This window comes from Plectropomus leopardus, chromosome 13, assembly GCF_026936395.1.
Source record: "Plectropomus leopardus strain MGB_pleo_1.0 chromosome 13, ASM2693639v1, whole genome shotgun sequence".
Taxonomy (NCBI): domain Eukaryota; kingdom Metazoa; phylum Chordata; class Actinopteri; order Perciformes; family Serranidae; genus Plectropomus; species Plectropomus leopardus.
In genome coordinates, this window is record NC_142188.1 from 4,952,754 (window position 1) to 4,973,364 (window position 20,611).

At 38.5% G+C, this 20,611-nt stretch overlaps 1 protein-coding gene across 2 annotated transcripts in view; it reads right to left on the minus strand.

Moving 5' to 3' along the window:
• Positions 1-1,114: 1,114 nt before the first annotated feature.
• Positions 1,115-20,611, minus strand: part of kif20ba (kinesin family member 20Ba) — a 56,024-nt gene continuing 36,527 nt past the window's right edge. The window contains exons 31-35 of one of the 2 annotated variants that reach the window (XM_042502713.2): positions 15,101-15,142; positions 9,281-9,355; positions 8,298-8,415; positions 5,239-5,384; positions 1,115-3,197 (exon numbers count right to left, since the gene is read on the minus strand). In XM_042502713.2, the coding sequence (XP_042358647.2) occupies positions 3,117-3,197; positions 5,239-5,384; positions 8,298-8,415; positions 9,281-9,355; positions 15,101-15,142 (462 nt within the window). In that variant the 3' untranslated portion in view covers positions 1,115-3,116. The remainder of the gene's footprint in view (positions 3,198-5,238; positions 5,385-8,297; positions 8,416-9,280; positions 9,356-15,100; positions 15,143-20,611) is intronic. The other variant, XM_042502714.2, reaches the window with a different exon arrangement.

Consider the following 20,611-nt stretch of genomic DNA (forward strand, 5'->3'; position numbering starts at 1 on the left):
GACGGCACACGTAATAACTCAAACAGTGTTCCTGGAAAGTAAAGAGGGCACCAGTTCAGACAGTAATACAGATAATTTGCTTACTGTGAAAGAGTGCTCGTCTGAGAATTACAGCCCACACTAAAAGCAGCTGCGCGGCGAGGGAGGGTTGTGTGAGGTGACAGCAGCACAAAATACTAATTCACAAAACGACGAGAATTAGAGCTTTGCTTGCATGAGCTGGAACAGTCTTAGGCCTATTCTTCGATACTTGTTTTGATCTGCAGTTTAGGGATTTTTTCAGTTAAGTGAGCGGCTTCTGATTTAAAGGGTACAAGTCAAGTTGTTTCAGGTTTTTTTTAATTTATCATGATGATATGATATGATATGATATTTTTGCTCACTGTGATGTCATTTTTTGGGGTATCTTCAAATGATTTATTCTTCTGAGGAAGCACTTCAACACTTAATGTAACATCATGCTATAGTGGTTTTTTTTTTTTAATGTTAAAGTATTTTGACCCTTAAGACCACTGTACATAATGACTGATATAAGTATTAAAAGTGTCATTAAAAAAAAAGATATGACAAAATAAACAAAAACATACTGATCGAACAGATTTCTGAATAACAAATAACAAACAACAACATATTTCCTAACGAGTTATTTGAACTATGAAGGTTGCTAAGTTTTGTGTAGAGCGAGGACTGGCCTACTTTAAGACACAAAATATGCACTAATATATAATATTTAAATATCAAAAATGCAACTTCGGGTGTTGAGCATGTATAGCAACCAAAAACCATTTTCCAATTTTGGCACTCTCAAATGTTGAAAAAGTAAACAAATATAAGTGGTATTTTCAGGGTCACAGGACGTTTCTGTTCAACAGCAATATCTGTGCAATAGGTATTTCATGATTATACTTTTAAAAAAATAGCAGCTAAATGAAACTTCTGTAAAAAGTAGTTTTAAACTGTGTTGGAATGTTTTATATAAAGCCAAACTTGATCTTATCCATTGTTTCATATTGTTCAGCTCACTTGAGGTGCAACTTTTCTATGATCAGCATTAAAAACCTTAAAGATATTTGGTCTGAAAATATGAATTAAGGAAAAACAGCAGATCTCTATATATGAGAAGCAAATGTTTGTATTTTTAATTGTCAAATGACTAATAAGACCTATTGAACAAAAGTATGCAAAAAGAGAAGAAAACATGATGATATGACAGAAACTGATGCTTTTGATGCTTTTCATAAATGAGTGAAATATAGAAAGGTGCAAAATTTCAGAAAAACAAGAAACAAAACATCAACACTTATTGCTCTTCTTAAGCAGTTTTAAAATTTTACTGTACAAAGAAAAAAACAATAAGCAATCTTTGATCTACAACAGAATAATGATCTCAGGAGCTCGACATCGAGGTCACTCGTTTATCAGTCAGAGAACAAACCTTCAACTGTCACAAGAAGTCTGCATGAAGGTGTTTCACCAACAAGTACACAGTCGAACCATTGATCATTTTGGCCTGCCTTATCGAGCTTTAGTGTACGATCACATTTTGATCTTAAGTTTGTTCAAGGCAAAAGATAAAGTGCAGTAGGAGTTTAGTGAATGTGTAGTGGATGTTTTACAGCTGAATACAGAGAATACTCGGAGGCACTGAACGTTTAAATATCCCAACCATTATGGAAATAGAAGAAAAAAGTTGCTAAGAACAATAACTGATGCTTTTAACACCCCCTTAGCAGCTTTGTTGAAATCACTTTTAGAAAATAAGATAGTTTGCGAAAAAAGGTAATTTGCATCTGCTGATAATAAACAGCAAAACAAAAGTTTGAAAAATGAGACTAAATTTTAACTGTTGGATCCAACTCACATGAAGTAAAAATAAACTGCCACACTCCAGCCCAGCCCAGATATTTCAGTGAAAAAATTGCACATCAAGGTTAAGAAAAAAAAAGTCAGCATCTTTTGTGTATAAAATAAAAACTGAGAGTGCTTACTGTTTAATAGAATATATGCGGTCATTTGATCATAAATGTGGACAACATAGCATAACTCAAAGAGAAAAAAACTTTCTGTTAGACAGAAGTAGATTTGATCGTTTGTCAGTATTTTGAGGAATAGCTCAACATTTTGGGGAACATGTCTGATGGTCACTCAGTGCTCATACACCAAGTTAGCATCCAGCTATAATGCCTCCTCATGTTAGGTCGGATGCTCTCTGGCAACGCTCATTTTGCTTAATAAGGAACGGTTCAGCCTAAACAAAACATCTATCAGCTGTGCGCTCAGAGACGGAAGAGCACTTGTTCCCTACATTTATATATTTTCTTTAACAGAAAACATGTTTTTTATTTTGATATTTAGCGGAAATGAAACACAATATAGCCAACAAAAGGTAGTTTTTTTTCAGCACTCAGCTCCCTGATGATCTCCTTCCAGACAGCTGACACCTTATTTAGTGAAATAAGTAGATATTGTATGAATAACTCCTCATTTCCGCCTCATAAATCAGCTGCACACAAGCAACAAGAATTAAATAGAAACCGTATGTTGGTTGAAAGTTCAGCTCAAAACGGCGTGCCGTGTCGCTCGGCCAGCTAGGACAGCCATAGAAAACCGTGTGATTAAACTGATTTAGTCGCTGACGCTCGTTTGTGTCGTATCCAGGTACGACACAGTGTGAAATGACATGATCTATCTTATTCATACCACTTTTAACAGCATTCATTAAAACCGCACGTCTGTTTGTATTAAACTAACAAAAGCAAGTTAGTGAGCTTTAGAGGTGCTGGGAGGTGATTTCACACTGAGCTCACAGATTTGAGTGATAACGAGCTTTTCTCTGAGCGAATAAGTGTGCTTTCCAAAATCTTAAACTATTCTTTAACTGTCATGTTATCAGCTGTATATTAGTGATTTTGCTCTACTTTAGTATTTAACTATTCAAATAGATTTTAAGATTAAATAGGATAACTTAAAAGGTATATTATGGAACTTTTCAGCCATTGTAACATAGTAATAGGGGATACATGTATAAGCAGCTAAATGCTCCCTTCATTTTAAGATAGTGTTAATTAAAAAAAGAAGAGGAAAAAAGATGGTGTACAGTACTGTAATTGGGTTAATTATTTAGCCATCCTGGAGCGAAGGCGCCTCTTAATGATCTGATGGTCACTTTCTTTCTCCTCTGGCTCTCTGCTGATGATCTACAAGAAAAGAACAAATATTTTACAATGTGTGTGTAAGTTTTAGCTCATAGACGCATAGACCCATTTTTTAACCTCCTATCCAAAGGCGGAGAACATAGTCATATTAATTACATGAGTTAGTTATTATTACATGAACGAGCGCATCATCTTCTCACACTTACGTGAAATGACAGTAAAAGGTTCCCCACTGATCCGATGTTATCTACATGAACAATGTTAAAAAGCGACTTGTTTTTGTTGAGATTCATAAATATCAACCATCTAACATGTGAGATGCACTCAACACGGCGCAGCCTGAGAAGAGGCTTGCTGCTTTTTGTTTTATTTGGGATGTCAGTGAATCCCCTCAAGGCTGCGGGGATAAATGGCATGGCACTGACAAGAAAGAGGTTAAAAGTTGAAAACGTAAACAATGAGGATAACCTTTTTCAGATGCGTAGAGACATCGTATGAAAAAAGTATGTCCCCCGCCCCAGATATTACCGAAACAAGCAAAACCTACTACTTTGCAAAAAGTTTTATAAATTGTTAAAGAATGTGCAAGCTGCTTAAGAACAACCCACCGGCGTGGAAGGAATACTTCACCCCATAAATCACCCCTAATTACTCACCCACTGTTACACTGAAGAAAACTTCTTTTTTCAGATGCCTCCAGTGAACAAAGAATCCAAAAATAGTAAAAATTCTTGAATTCAAGTCCAAGTTTAACAACTCCAAAACTATACAAACACATCCGTTTACACACTCCAACACAACTCATGCATGACAATCCCAGTCTCACTTATCCTTAAACAGAGGGGCGGGGAACTGCTTCATCAGTTTCAGATATTTTGTGATTTCAGTAATTCAGAAATGACGCTTTAAAACACTGAAGTCACACAATAACGCAAACAAACGACCGCTCGAGGCAGTGGTAATCCAGCAGCTCTTGTGATCAGTGAGGTAAAATGTCAATGGAGTCTGGCTTGAAAAAGAGCATAAGTTAAATTTCGTTCTCCCCGCAGGTAAGGGCCATCTGTTTGGGAAGTCCTGAGCATATAACTGGGTAAATGAAACTTAGATTATACTGAATTAATAGTGTGGAAGTGTGTAAATGGCTGTTTTATTATGTTTTTTTGAATTGTTTAACACAGTTACCTATGACTTTTCATCAAAACCTTTATGGATTCTTTATGGAAGTAACAGAATGAGTAATTAATATGCAACTTGTCATTTGCGTTTTAAAAGGTGTTACATAAATAAATTTTTTGTTCCTGTTCAAAGCGCTCAAGAAATTCTTTGAAAAAGTCTGGAGACTTTACATTAGGTGCCTCCCTGAGGTCAGATTTAACTGTATTATTGTAAGCTGTTATCTGAAAGCTGTTCCTGCTGTAGTTTTAGTTACTTTACTGCTCTCTAGTTTCTCATTCCTCATCACAGGCGACACCTTCGGATTTAAAAATGGACACATTTTGCTGCTAAGACTGTCCTGTAATGCAGTCCAATTTAACCTGAGTGTAAATCAGTAAGTGTTCTGATTTCTCAAACAACAAATCTGTTTCCATAAAGGATAGTTTTAAAGAAAAAGAAAGTTTATCAAACCTGTTTGGGTGATGCTTATTTGTATAGGGCTTGGTATTCTTTACACTTTCATGTGTCAGAGAGAATAGGAAACATATCATAAAATCACATATATCTCCGTACATTGCACGCTGCTGCTAGATGGCCATCTTTGTATATGTGCAGACTAATAAGTTTTAGTTATAGATCTCTCCTCAGGTTGGAGAAATGTTCGGAGGGACCTAACATTGTTTGAGCTCCAGGTGGATTTAAGTCAGCTTTAAAGCAGGACTGAGAAAACAGCACCCTCTCTGGTTGTTTTAGGAAATTGTGCCCGTTTATGTATTATACCAGTGTTTTGTATCGTTTTTTAACTGGATTTTGTGTTTCTTTATTTGTGACAGTTGGATTTTTCTGTCCTGGTTAAATAAAGAGTGTGTTTGTGTGCAAACAGGACTGTATGTGTCTGTGTAATGAGCTCATGTAAGAAGACACTTACTGGATGCGAGGGCATGTCCATGGGCGAGGAGATCTCAGGCCTGTAGAGTTTCCTTTTGTTCTTCTTGGCTCTCAGACTGAGCGACGAAGAGGAGGCTGCTGAGTCTGCATCACCCCGACCGCTCACCAGACTCATCATCTTCTTGGCTGAAGAGGCCGAGACAAGAACATGCTGAATAGAGACTTTAGACAGATTTAGTTCCTTTAATTGACTGCTTAATTTTTATGTTGGTGAACCATTTAAAGGTTATTAAATGTGCTTTCTGTATTAATCTGACTACGAATAAATCATTTTTAAAAGCAGAAACACAGCATTAGTATAATGACTGTACAGCGTTTCCACATTTTTTTTTACTAATGAATTTTCAAAACTTTTCCATAATTTTGATTTTAACATGGGGGGGGGTTTAAGTCCTACTTTACTAAAACACGCACTTCCCAGGCATTTGTGAAAAAGCAAAATGCTAGCCCCTCTGAATTTTACTTTCTCATTGGACAATCTGCAATCAAACCTGCTGCCAAATAGCAGCTCATGCCAATAGACCAAACTGCCGCATATGATCACAAAACATCAAGAGGGCCTCTTTTGGGGTGTCGAAATTGAAGATCCTATAGATAGATATCATTGAAATTTAAGGTGTGATCGGACTGTAATTTTGACAAGTTTGTAGCGTATGCATTTATTTCTTGTTAAACGGTTTTATCTACATGTCTTATAATTGTTTTGCAACCTTGCCTGAAACAAACATTTGTGAGCAGTTCTTCAAATTCTACTGTGTTCTTACTTCCTTTTTCAATGTTATTTTAAAACATTTTTAAAAAATTATTTTTAGGTAATCTCCTTGTACTTTTTACAAATTTCTTGCTAAATTTTTAGCTTTTTATCTCTCCTTTAGTTGCTAATTGCCTTCTTACCACATTCAAAGGGTTAATCAATGACATGCATATCTTTAAAAGATTCTCGCATCTGTCACATTGTTATGCTTGTAATTTACTGTTCAGGTGTTAAAAGAAATCAAAGGAAGAGTGCAATGTAAAAGGAGGAGAGAATGGAGGAAGGAGAAAGATCAGTGATGAAAGGATGGAGGAGGGAAAGGACAGAGGAAGATGGTGAGAAGGAATGAGCGATGGAAAGAGAGACGAGATTAGGAAAGAAAAGAGTGAGGTGTTGGAGGAAGTAAAATAATGAAAATAAAAGATGTTGAGGGACAGGAGGGAACTCCAAGCAGCGGAAAGAGAGAAAGAGGGAGATGGAGGGAGGATCAGATGGTGGCTGACGACTGTACCCTTGTGTTGGAACCCCGGGGCGACAATTAATTGACCGAGTGAAACTGCCGGTCCCTGAGGACAAAACTCCGAGATGACTCTGGTTGATTCCAATATGTTCCCTGTCTTAACTCCCTCCTCTAAGCCATCATTAGTGTCCAAAACTCGCCGCCCTTGCCCGGTTACTTTGTCAAACCTGTGTTATCTTTGCCAAATAACTCCGGCAGGGACTCGGAGCTTTGTCCTTGTGTGTCCTTACCTTGTTTTTCTGCACACAGGTTTTCAAGTGTGAGATTTAAACATTTCTGAGAGCCCATCTGGGCTGTGCGCTTGCCTCCTGGACTCTATCAGTAAATGACTGGAGGTGAGTGAATATAATATAATGCATCACAAAGCAGTAGGGAGGATATATTGTATATATAAGCACGCTTTGGTGTGTGTTTGTGTGTGTGGATGTGAAAAGCCCTGAGCCAGTAACCTTGGTGTTCTTTTTGATCACAGTCTGAATATTGAAGCTCATTTTAAATATCACCAAAAGTGATTTTTAGTCTCAGTAATATTGCATCAGTAAAGCGATTTCTGGAAAGGGCACGTAGTGATAGACTGACGCACACTTTTTTCATTAACAGGCTTGATTACTGCAGTGCTCACATTTTTTCCAAGATGCCTTTAGATAATTTGCAGGTCATTTAAAATGCAGCATATCGTGTGCTCACCAAGATTAAAAGAGCAGAATGCAGTAAACTTGCTTTAATAGTCGCCTGTTGGTTATAAAATAGACTTTAACTTGTGTTACTGGTCTTCAAAAGTTTCTACCGCCTGACGAGCACCCTCTAAAGAAAATATTTGTTGTCAACAAAAAGAAACAAGTCCAGAAACAACAGTGATTATCTGTCGCTAAATACTGTCTGGTCTGCTTTGTAGGTGGCACTCATGTTATTAACCCCTTAGGACCTGCTTTACACTCATATCGCTCTGCGCATAGATTGAGCTTTTCAAAATCAAGCTTTGAAAAATATTCTAAATTATTTTTTAAATACCAGGTTTTTGTCATGATGCCACTATATTTTTAGATGTAAAACACACACACACACACACACACACACACAAAGAATTATTTTCAATGTACTATTTGCAAAGTAGATTTTTCTTTTCTGATTATCACAGCCTTGGATATGTCAGTGATTTGCAGCCACATCAGGTGCACAATGTCATTGTGACAGAGCACCTTGTGGAAATAGCATATATTTTCTCCATGTGCAAAATAAGGTAAAAACAACCCCATCAGGTGAAAATAGTTAAAATTAAAAATTTCAATTTTTTTTGTGATTGATCCCAGACATTCAATGGTTTATTAAGCTATTTTTTTCATCTTGTTTTTTATTATTGTTTTCTTTTTTTAAAAATTTTTTCTTGTAACTTGTTTTTTTGGACATTGTTCTACAAACTATAATCAATAAATACAGTATATCCATAGCTTCTGAGACAGGTTATACTTAGTTTATCTAATGAGTTTGTCTTTGGTTGATCTTCTGTCTTTAATCTTTACTACATTTTAATGAACTGAATGATAAATGCACGTACTTTGGCCTGCTCAGGATTGTCATCAGCTGATGAAAAACTGTTCAAACCCTCCACTGGAGTGTGGTGTCATTTTGCGGCTTCATCGTATTTAAGCTCTTTAAGTTTGAATAAAAAGATACTCACTCTGTAGTCTCATAAATCTTCAGAGAGAAGAACCAGATAAAAGTTAAGTGTCTCCCACAGTGAGGCATCACACACTGACACACTAACCTTTGCTGCCGAGCAGCGTCGGGGAGCTCTGCAGGAAGTCTCCGATTTTCTGCAGGGTTCCCTCCTTTCTGCTGTGGATGCTGCTCTGGGAGTTATGGCGACCCGCTGAGGAAGAGATCTGATCACAGATGATAGTGAACCGTGATTACTCTGCTAGCATGTACATTATAAAAAGCAGCATGTGGTATACAGTACAAACATACTGAAAAAAGAAAAGACTTCTGTTCCTGATTTATGATGTTGAGCAAAAGTGTTTTTTGCAACACTATGACGTCACAATAAAGTTGACTTTTGACTTTTTGGGTATAAAATGTCATCACTTCATCAGTATATCTTTTTTAAAAAATGTGTGAAATGCTGTCATAATTAGCATATAAATTCTTGAGTTTTGGCCCAAAATGTGTTTGTTTTGTCATTTTTTTTTTTTTAAATTTGAAGACATTTCCACAAGACATTTTTAAGATATTGTGTTCACAAAAATGAGAGTCAAGGTCACACTGACTTTTGACCACCAAAATCGGTTCATCCTTGAGTCAAAGTTAAAGTCTGTGCCAAATTTGAAGAAATGTGCTCAATGAGTTCCTGAAATATCACATTCAAAAGAATGAGGGGCGTTTTGGACTTTCACGCTAATTTTTGGAGGCTGCGGACATGCTTGCAGCGCATACACAGCAGCACAGAGGAGGCTTTTGTTTGACATCCAGCGTCGGCAAAAAACGTTCTTTCACACTACGACCCATTGTTTCCTATCTGACATTAATGCTGCAGTCACACTGAGGCTCCTGCGGACACCTGTTAAACTTTAAAATGTGTATGGAAAACACAATCAGTCATTGAATATTTGTAGGGAAGAGCCAAATCGACTGGCATACTTCTGAGTCGGGTACAGCTCTAATCAATACATATATAGATGAATTAGAGCACATTTTTATGGTTATGCATGTGTCTGAATGTCTGTGCGTGTGTGTTTATCAGGTTGTCACCTCCTCTTGGTGTGGGGTCAGCTTTGGTGTCATTTTGGTCCGCGTATTCCTTCTGTTCTCTGCCTCCACCTCTTCCTACCAACACACAGGAGGGAGGGATACGCACAAGGACACACACAATAAGGACACACAAACAAACCAAGTATTAAAGCACTGAGTGTGGTCTGAGTCATCTGTACCAGAGGATTAGTAAGAGGCTGACGAGTAGAGAGGTTAGAAGGAGGCAAAGAGCTAAAAACAACCACAAAATGTTTCATAATGACAGGACGGTTTGGACAAAATGGGGCAGGTCATTTAGTTGACGTAGACATCAGGAGAAAAACATTCAGACACGTGCGCCGGCCTTAGTGGTTGCTCAATTCCACTTTTACCATTTTACCAGCTGGAATAATTTTCAGGGAGCAAAAACTAGCTCCAATTTAGGGTTATTTACCTGCCACAGGGGCTCGGAGAGTTGACAAGCTTAACTGCTACCAGTCAAAATATCTTGTCTGGGTGTCTCAGAAACACCCAATTAAGCTTCAGCTTTCACTTTCAAGCAAGGTTCCAACGACAGTGACAAGCTCTATTGTCAACCACGTGGAAAAAAGCCTTTCATTAAAGCTAAACGAAGAAACAAATATGAGTATATGTTATGTTTTCTGCAGTTCCTAGTCAAAACAGTTTTGAAGGGAAGCCTTTGGCTTTCAGGAAGAAAGTAAAAGAAAATCTTTAACGTTTCAAAATGCTTCTTTTTTTTCTCCTTTCATATCCCTGGCATGCCAAGGATAACTAGCTCGCCTGCAGGTATTTTTCATCAAGTGAAGCGTCTGACATTTTTCTCCCTGGTCTGCTGTCTGAGAGGTGATGAGTTGAATGACATGGTGGTGTATGAGTAAATGGAGAATGATTACACAAAAAATCTAAATTGGGACCTTTACATTTTTCACCTTGACACATTTTTCATAGCACCCTTCACTTTACAGATAAAACTTCACAGATCGTTTCACGTGTTACTTGTCTGCTCTTGCTTAAGTGTTATTATTAGATTTGCGTTTTGAGTTACAATGTTACACTCTACTGCAATGTATCAGTGAAGAACGTTTCATTGATGAATTAACCTCTTCATGACATATACCATCTTTTCAGTACGCCTCTACTGTGGTTTCACTTAAGGCATTCAGCAGAAACAGAAGAAAATCATTCAGACATCACAACTGTTACAAAGTTGGGAAGCCAGTGAGGAATTGGGAAGGCTAATAGTGGGATTCAGGGGTAACTAAAACCACAGGGGAACAGTCCACCAAAAAATAAAAGGACAAAAGTGTCAAAAATACATCTGAAATTAATTTAACAAAATACAAACTTGATAAAACCCTTTGTTAGAAATGTGATCTGTGTGTACATTGGTGCATCACTAAACAAATCCCTGGACCAATTTTGCTACTCCTGAAAATGAAGCGATTCTGACTCACAACAAGCCGATGGGGCTGAGGCTGACCTGAGAGGGTGGCTCACCAATAGGGCAGTGGTGTGGGCATGGTGGATGCCGCAAACATGCTCCACTTTAAAAAACCGAAAAAGAGTCATCAGTGACTCAGTGTATGTTTTTAAAAATAATCTGAGGAAGGAAGACAGAAGGTAACGGAGAGAGAAGTGTGGAAGTAGAGATTGATAAAGATAAAAAAAAAATGTAAAGAAAGTACACAGTGGAGCTGATGTGTGTGTGTGTGTGTGTGAGAGAGTGAGGAAGAAAGAAGTGGAAAGATACAAATGAGTAGTGATAAGTGATAGCGATAAACCGTAATTGGAGTGTGTGGAGAAAGTAAACAAGATAATATGTGCGTGTGTGCGTGCTTGTGTGTGTAAGAGACAGATGAGATGAGATGATAGAGGGAGCGTGTGGGGAAAGTAAATGAGACATGGGATAACGTGAATCAAGACTGGAGACAAAGAAAGATGCAGAGAGGATAGTGAGCAGCAGTGATGTGCTGCCACTGCAAGTTGATGGTTTTTTTCCAAATTTCAAAGAACTGATATAAATACACTCTGAGTCATGTAATTCACACTTCTGTGACCAGTGCAGCCTGTAAGTGTTGCAACGCAGCTGCTCTTTACCACAGTTTCAAGATTTTGCATGTTAACTATCATTAACGAAGAGAAGTGTACAAAACATTAAGGTAGCAGCGCCAAGGATCACTTTCCTTGGTTTAAAACACAATTGTTGCCAGGGGAAGATCACATCAGCTATTGCTAATTAATGTTAATTCCATGAATAACCTGATGACAGCAGACTAAACTTGTTTAGTTAAGTGTACTCTGTATGTGGCGACTGCACTTGTCTTAAGATTGTTTGTGACGGAAGACACTCCGCTGTGCAAGTGTGAGTGTTTCTGTAGTTACAACAAATCCAACAGGAGATGTACTCGCTTAGCATTTTTGTGAACCTTTCATTCACATCATGTTAATTATTTAATCTTACGCTCCTTTTCCAACAAATTAGCTTGTGTAAACGGGATTTTTGTAAATACGGATAAAATAATGCATTGAAAATAGGCTTTAGACTGCTCTTCAATTGCCAGTAGACCAGAGCTGTGTACACGGCTTCTTCTTCTCGAGCCAATTTAGAACAAAATTTAACTTATTGCTCAACACATTTATCTGCAATAAGCTATTACCAGCCAATACAATGAGCTAAAACAAGTACAAAAAATTTCAAACAATACCCATCTCTCTACACTTGCAGCCAAGCATGTGCTATTTATTTAAGAATAAAGTGAAATAACTGAGAGCAGATTCTTGTTTTGACAGCCACAGTCATTATCTTGGAATAACTGATGACAGACTAATCTTTATACACAGAGAACAAAAAGGGAAACAACTACAAGCTGTACTGTAGGGAAATAACTCCTATACAGTATATCAGCGTGTATGATAGGTCGACTCCGCGGTGCACTGGGCCACACCGACATCAGAATCACGAAAGCTAAAAATTCAGATAAAGATTTTCTGGGACAGAGGCGAGGTCTCTTCTAAAGAACAGCCACAACATCGTCAATAAATCATTAAGAACTCATCTGCTGAACAGACAGACATGTCTGGCTGGGAGAGTTGCAGCATCATGAGAAGGAGAACGGAGGATGGAGAGTTGGAGGAATGCCTGAAAGATGTTAAAGGACAGAAAGACATGAAGAGAGAGAGAAAAATGCAAGGCCAAAATGCAGGAGGACAAATGAGAAAACGACTGTGTGCAAAGAGTGAAAGCTGGAGCACTTTATTCGCTCGTGTTTCCACGTTGTGCCAGTTTACATGTCCTAGCCTGCCAAAACTCCAGTATGGTGCACGAGTCTGGATGGCTGATGAAATCGGTTGCTGTATCGCTGCTGGGTCACTGCCTACAGATGTCAAACTCATCAGATAAGAACCCACTTTACCATGCAATTCTCCGCCTCGGTGTCACAAGGATGAAATACGAGCACTCTGCTTAAGAGGTGGCAATTAAATTTAGATTATTCCATTGACTTTGACTATATAATTACTTTGAAAAACAAGACAATTGGCAGGAAGACTGGAACCATCTACTTTGCATTTTTTTTAATGTTTTTAAAGCATGAAGCAGAAAGAGGAACTCTTCTAATGTGACAAGCATTTGGCAAGTACTCCCTATTATTACAGTTTTATTAATGATGAATTAGAAAAAAACAAATACATAAGATCTGACTCCTGAATTAATCAAAAAGGAAATATGGATAAAATACAGCCTGTCCATTTGCGCACAAAAATGCTGACACAACTGTGTACATGACGTCTTCATGACGTTACACAACAGTAACGTCATTAAGCAGAAGATCTCCTTGAATAACCTGAGCATAAAAAGCTGTCACTCTGACCATTCTTGAGATAAGAGCTTTCATACAAAACCCGCTTGTAGACAGAGGGGGGAGCATAATGGCCTTATTTTTAAGAGGAAAAGAATGTGTTATGAATATAAAAGGTTCAGTGTGTAGGATTTAGGGGGATATACCAGCAGAAATGGAATTAAATATTCATAACCTTGTTTAGATTAGTGCATATTCACCTGAAATTAAAAGTGGCACTAGACAGGCCCATTTGGCCACTCTGATCATGCCCGTTGTACACAACACCGGCAAAAGAAACTGGCATATGCCAGCTAACATTAACCCTACACTAGACCTTTAAATTGTTTCATTTAAAGGTATTCTCCATTGAAAAATTATATGCATAGCATTATCTAGACAGCTGTGGGAATTACATGTTCAGCTTGGACTACAGTGGAACCTAATTATTACATTTCATGAGGGCGTAATTGGCAAGAGCATGTTTGTATATGCAGTAGTATAGGACAAAGTAATTCCAGCAGTGACTCCACACTCAGCTGGGAGTAGTGCAGCCTTGTGGTCTTACAAGCGACCCCGTGATAATAATTTTACACTTTGACCCAAAGTTATCAGCCTAAGTGTCCTTGAACAAGGAACAGCATCCCAACTTCCAGAAGCACTGCCCTGCGGCTCAACCTCCACTCTGACCTCCCTGTAGCAGAGAGGGGAAAGCCACAGCTAGATTGTATTCCCCCAAAGGCATCAAGAGTCTGTATCAACAACAGCACGCAAAGCTCCACTTCATTTAGTCCCCCCAAATACACTCAGCTTAACATGGTGCAAATAGAGAGAGAAAAGCTGTTTAAAAAGAGAATCGATAGAACACTTAAGAGACTGACTCCACTCTCAGTGGCTACATGTTCACGCATACCAACAATCAGGGTTCATGTACATTTTTACCGATACATTTCCATGACTTTGACATCAGATCATACATTCTCTGAAATGTACATCAATAGTCCTTATTGGTTCTTTTTTATTACTAAACAATAGGTGAAGAAAAGTGCAATTAAATGTTAATGTGATTCATGTAATAGTTACAATGGGCATGATCAGAGTGAGATATGTATTATATTTTAATGCATTTTGCTACGTACAGCAATCCAGCTGCTACACATAAGTTCTGCAAATCTCTTTTGAAAAAAAAAATATAAATAAATAAAAATCTGCTTCCCATCTCAGAGGAAAAATAAGTTTGGACAGCAGCCCTATTCTATACCACATTAGCATCATTGATGTGTTTCTGAGGGTGAACACTGGAGGGAATCTCTGACATTAAAAAATAAAGTACCGGGTGTGTCTTCAGGCATTAGTGACTTTATTATGTAGCATGGAAACGGCTAAATTAATGGAATTCTCCAACAAGCGACCCATGTAAACATCCTCATTGGTGTGATGCCTTACTCTGGTTATTGGCTATAATCACATGATGTGTGAGGAAATGTAGTCTCTCTTTCTCTCTCCCTACTGAAAAAAGCTCAGGAGACAGAGCAAGACAGTTATGCCATCTGTTTTCAAATTTTTACCGATGTGGGGAGGGTTGGATGAACACAGGCAGTGTTCTGCTTCATATCCTCATCGTTACTCATTCATTCCTGCTTCAACTGTTGGCCAGGATCCAGTGAAGAAACTGGAGGTGAAAAAACTCTAAAACGGACAAAAACTCAGGTGTCTCTTCAGAGAATGGTTTTCCCAGTGCCCTTGGCAGATTTGTGAGGAAAATTAGGGATTGAGACCTTAAACTTGCTGTACAAAATTCTTTACAAAGTGGTGTAACATATTTATGACGAGTAATGATTTGGTAGCACTGCATGTTTTGGCCTAAAAGTGAAAACTATACTGATGAGGTAAATGATGATGAACAATGTGATGAGCAATGTTTGTCTTGGGTTTACAAGTATGTAAGGATGAGAACATGACGCTGTTATAAAAAAAAAAGTACCTCATGTGTCGTTCGTCTTTTACTCCTCCTAAAAATATGAGACTTCAGAAAAGAAAAGAACTTGGTTAAAAACAAGACTGTAATGCATTCTGTTGTTGAACAATACAGTAGACCATCAAAGATCAAACTGATGATTAAATTGTTTATGAAACCATGTTTCAGGTGTGTTGTGACAATGGTGAATGCAGATATATTGCTTGAGCTCGAATGATAATTGTAACTATTACACACAGTCACACCTACGGACTGCAAAGCCCCTTTTACACTGCCTGTTCAAGTTGGATTATTGGGCTGTTGTGCCGCCTTGCCGTTTTCTGTAAAAGGTACGATTGCAGAGTGGGTGGGTGCGGGGGTTTGGGGGGTGTCTCATCTTTAAGATGGCAGCAAAAGTAGGAACAGTGCCGAAACAGTGTCTGTATCAACGGGGGCAGCCAGCAGGATGAGACAATGAGCAGGATGGGTGTGATGTTTTGACGAGGTGTTATGTGCGTGGTCCCACCGCAGGAGATGTAAAAAGCAGGCAGCGGCTAACTCAACGAACTAGAACAGCAGTCGAAAATGTCTGCAAATTGGGAAAATTATGAGATTCGGGAGCTCCTTACCCACTGTGAAGAGGATGAGATCAGCTGCCATATAACGAGGACAATAAATGATTGTTATTGCCATATTGTACCATTGTTATTGTTTATGAAATGCTGCATATAGGTATGTTATGTTGTCACAACCACAATGTTGTGTCAAATGTCATGCCTCTCTTGGTTTCATGATACCCGAATGCTGTCTAATATAACATACTCAAGTATCAGGATGCTGCCGTTGTTTGGTACCATGGAAGCACTGACATGGTAAATGTTTCATGCCCTTTTGAAAGGAAGCATTAAAAGTTTATATAGTTCATGTCCTCATGGGATTGAATCTTAAGTACCACCACAGGGTGCAGAGTCTCTTTATTGAGGCACTATTGGACCCCAAGTGTCCCACTACTCCTGCTGCATTCATGTTTAATGCTCAAAACCAGTAGGCTCTGTGTATTTGGAGATGCATATTTATCGTATATATTCTATGTTGTTTACGTTGTGTCATCACTTTCAGTGAAAAAAGGCAAAAAACAGCCACTTAAATGCCATGAGGAACATACCAAAAGAATAAAAAAAAACATTTAAAACCTAGATGGAAACAGTGGAAGCATTATTTAAGATTTAAGAGCTGATTGGTTTTCCAGGATAATTAAGGTCTATGTTCTTTAGGGCCACAAGACTTTTCTGGTGGCTTTAAAGAGAGCAAATAAGAATATAACAGCTTTAGTTAGGTCTTTATGTCTGCAAGGTAAATAGGCAAAAATATACACAATTTTGTGTATATTTTCATGGTGGTAGAAATCATGATAACAGTTAAGTTACCTGATGTGTGTGCTCTTTATTGTGATGTGTCTGAAATGAGGCGTGACATCCTCTCCACAGAAGTTTGTATTGTTGCTGTACACATGCTTCGCAATAAAAATATTTTAAATCATGGAAATCGTGGTGTTGCATGACATTTTCTCTATGTGGGGCTACAGTAAAGGTAGCTTTGTGTATTTCAGCCATTTTCTTATTTTTAAATAGTATTTTCATAGTATTTCTCATGTCAGAGAGCAAAACTTATGTTTTGGAAGTATAATCATACTGTCAGTGATGTGTTTGTGTTTTGTCCCAGCGCTATGCACAGATCTGACACCTGTACGCCTGCCTGCTCGTCTCTCTGAAGCTCTGTGCACTGCCTTTGCCAGGCACTGGCGTTGGCGTCACAGAGCTCCCTGGAGAGCGCCAGTAGACAATAACCATATATTTTTAAATGCCCCCAAATACACAAATATGTAGGATGTTACTACAGACATTCCTGTATTCATACATTGCAACGTCTGCTGTGACAGTTGTGAAAATATAAGTGTCTTTGCTCAGCCTGACACCTGTTCACTGCACCTTGCAGCTTTGATTTTGGCTATTGAGGTGCTCCCATTTGTTGAGACCAAACAAAGTTTGTCCTAGATTGGCCACCTACTTGATGTAACATGGTGCACAGCCCATATGGTCTCAAATATAAAAAACTCATATAATTTATCAAGAATCACCAATGCAGCAGCAAACAAAACTAAAAGTGAGAAACTTGTTTCATCAAAGGTACTGAAGCAAATCCATTCAAGCTCCATAAATCCTGAAGTTTATACGCAATATATTCTTATCTCCTTTCCATATTTGGGTTGATGCATCACAACCACAGCCACACAGAAACACACACACCATAAATAGTCACCTACTCTATTCAATTAATGAAGAGCTAAAGAGCGGAACAGAGAGAGATGGATGGGTTGTTGTTTTTGGTTGAGTGACCTGAAAAAATGCAAATCTGGTATTCTGGTTGAAAGCTCCGAGGACTTCACTATTTGTCTGCGTCTGTCTGTGCGCTCTCCTACTCTCACTCTCTCCCTGACCTCTGTGAGGCCCTATTAAGTGTTGCCCCATTAATCAGTGGTGAACCTGTTCTCTGCCTGTGTTTTCACCGACTCTCTGCTGGATCAAGGATAGGCCAATATCCCGCTGGCTGACAGACACAGAGCGAGAGATTGAGTGGACAGATGAGACATAGACATACTGCAAGAATCATTTTCAGGTAGGGCTGGGCGATATCGACTAAAGTCTCATCACAGTATTTTTTTCATATCAGTCGATATTGATTTATATCACGATAAACATCTAATCACTAAGTCACTAAACCTTAAAGGTTCCCTTTGTGAAGTGAGATATGAACATGGACATTAGTCCATTTAGTTGGACATTAGTCCAACTAAATGGCCTAATCAAGCTATGAGCGTAGCTCGACTAAACTGTGCATGTAAACATACTGACTGTGATGCAGGTCATAAGGCGCTACCCCCGGGTGAATACCAAATTTTATAGGAGTCAATATTTAACTATCTGAAATCCATTTTTTGTTTACCAATTAATCTTATACTTTATCTGCATAGACTTAAGTTATCATTCAGCGTTTCTGATTTGATGAAAAATATCACTTGATAGGCTTTATAGATATTCTGAGACTTCATGCAATTGTCAAAAATACTGTTTTCAAAAATCAAACACAGTTAAATGTTAAACCATTAGTCACTGAGTTACAAAATCACCAAAATCTGTGCATGCATTTTACAGTGAAAACTTAACCAACCAAAATGATCTTGGCAAGGTCTCAGGAAGATTCTTACTCTGTCAAAATGCTCCACCACAACTGGTGACGCAAGTTAAATTTCCAAACACAAGACCTCCCTGGGTGAATCTAATGCCACCACAATAGTTTATTTTTCCTGCCTGACGATCACAGTGTATATTTAGCAGTTTTTTCCATGCCCTTATTTCTCTGGCAATCCTCTGTAATGACAACTGACGCAGTTGGTAGGAGTTTTGTGATGGAAGTAGAAAGCCTCTATTAGAGGCGGTGTAGCTGGAGTGGGAGAGGGACAGTGAGAGCTGGCTGTGATCAATTACATGCTGTATGAATGGGAAACAGTACATTTCACTAAGTATAGACTGCGACTTTATACTGAGTGGTTTGGAGTACACTGACGCAAGCATGTAACCTATGCATTTGAAGACTTTGTGCACGAACTATAGGCAGTGTCACTTTAAAGAGTGTATGAATATGTGACCGAGCAATGCGGTGAGGCACTATCATGTTTGTTGGGTGTATTACAAGTTAATTAGCGCATCCTATGTCTTTTTTTGGTAATGGTGAGGTAACTTAAACCCACTGCACCATGTGTCTGAGAGTTAATAATTAGTTGCTTTCTTTTCGTTGGTATGGTAAGTATACACATCTTCATTTCAGAATGTGTAAATAAAGCGACAATGTGCCCGAGATGTCTTGTTAATGGATGTGTACATTAAATACAGGCTTTGCAGTTAGACTGCGCTCAGATCTCAACTCTCAGCAGCAACTGTCACCGCTGTGTCTGCTTCTTGTGCTCTCTTTTTACCCTTCTCTTCTGCTTTTTATTGTTTCTGCTCCTATCTAACCACCCAACCCACAATCCCCCCTCTTTCATCTTGCCATCTAACTTCCCTCTACCAACGCCCTCCCCTCCTCCTCCATCTCTGCTTGCCTGACACTTTTATCTTCCCCCTTCTCTTCTTTCCACCCTAAATTCTCCCTTTTTTCTCCTCCTAGCCTCTCCTCTCCACTGCTGTATTCCCTCTGCCGTCTTTCTCCATCTGTCCTTCCTCCCAGTCTTGTTTAATTTCACTTTCTTCCTCCCTGGCTGGCACCCCCCCAACCCTTAACCAATCTCTCTCAATTTATTCTTCCTGTGCTGCATGCACCTCCCTTTGCACCCTTTTCCACCAATTTATTTTGGCCCATTTTTCTCTTGGTTTAAAGCTCACCTTCCCGCTTCTTTTTCACTGCACCTTATACTCTCGTTTTTTCCAAATTTGGGAACTAAACGTTTCTTCATCCTTCTTTATCGGCCGCCTATTGTACGATTCACAAGACCCTTGACACTTCAACCCCCCTGTATAATATCCTCGTTAAGATAAAGTAGACTCCATTGCTTGTGAAACAACAAGAAACAACAACAAACAAAGAGAAACAAAACAAAAAGACTATCTCTATCAGGCTAATATGATTCTTTTATGATTAAAAAATATGCACGAGTGGCAATCCAAATTTTTAGGTCTAATGATTTTTTTTTTTTTTCAGTTACAGCCAAAATAAATCCTTATACCCACAGAGAATTTGTCTGGGTCTCCCGTCTTTTCTCAGTCTACTTTAATGTTTTTTTATGGAGATGTGTTCATCTTCATAAATGTTGACTGAAGTGCCCCAGATTCCCAGAATAAAGTCTGATTTAATGTCACATAACTTTAGATGATCTCCTCCTCAACACAAACACCTACATCATTTTGTGGGCTTTTTTTCACCTCACTCTACTCTTGTGTCCGTTCCAGCTCTCTCCCTTGAACCCCGGTCAGTCAGCAGAACCGCAGTCATTAGTGGAATTACTTTGGGGTTTCATCGCCGAGCTTTCACTGCTGTATAAATACTTACACTGCTGGTGTCAAAAGAGGAAATGTCATCATACCAGCAGGATACAAGGAGTCATAAGAGCCTGGCCACATCGAAGGAGTACTTGTTACATGAATACAGCCTAATATGTTCCAGCTAATGAGCTTTTGCGGGAGTGTGTAGGAAACATGCCTTCACACAGTTCTTACTACTGATGGGTTTAAATTATTGAGGAGGGAAGATATACAATATTGAGTGTCCTTATTCCCACTGCTCAAGGTCTGCTGAGAAGGAGGAAAATAAACCAAACTACCACTATGGCAAACTTATAAAACTGTTTTAATTAATATACTTTTTGCTATTTTGTTACCAAGCAATAAAAGTGACATTATTCCTCATTGCATCACAAGTTCGACTCATTCTGGTTTTTGATTTCTTTTCAGTACCACCTTAAAAATATTTCACACAAAAAAGGAA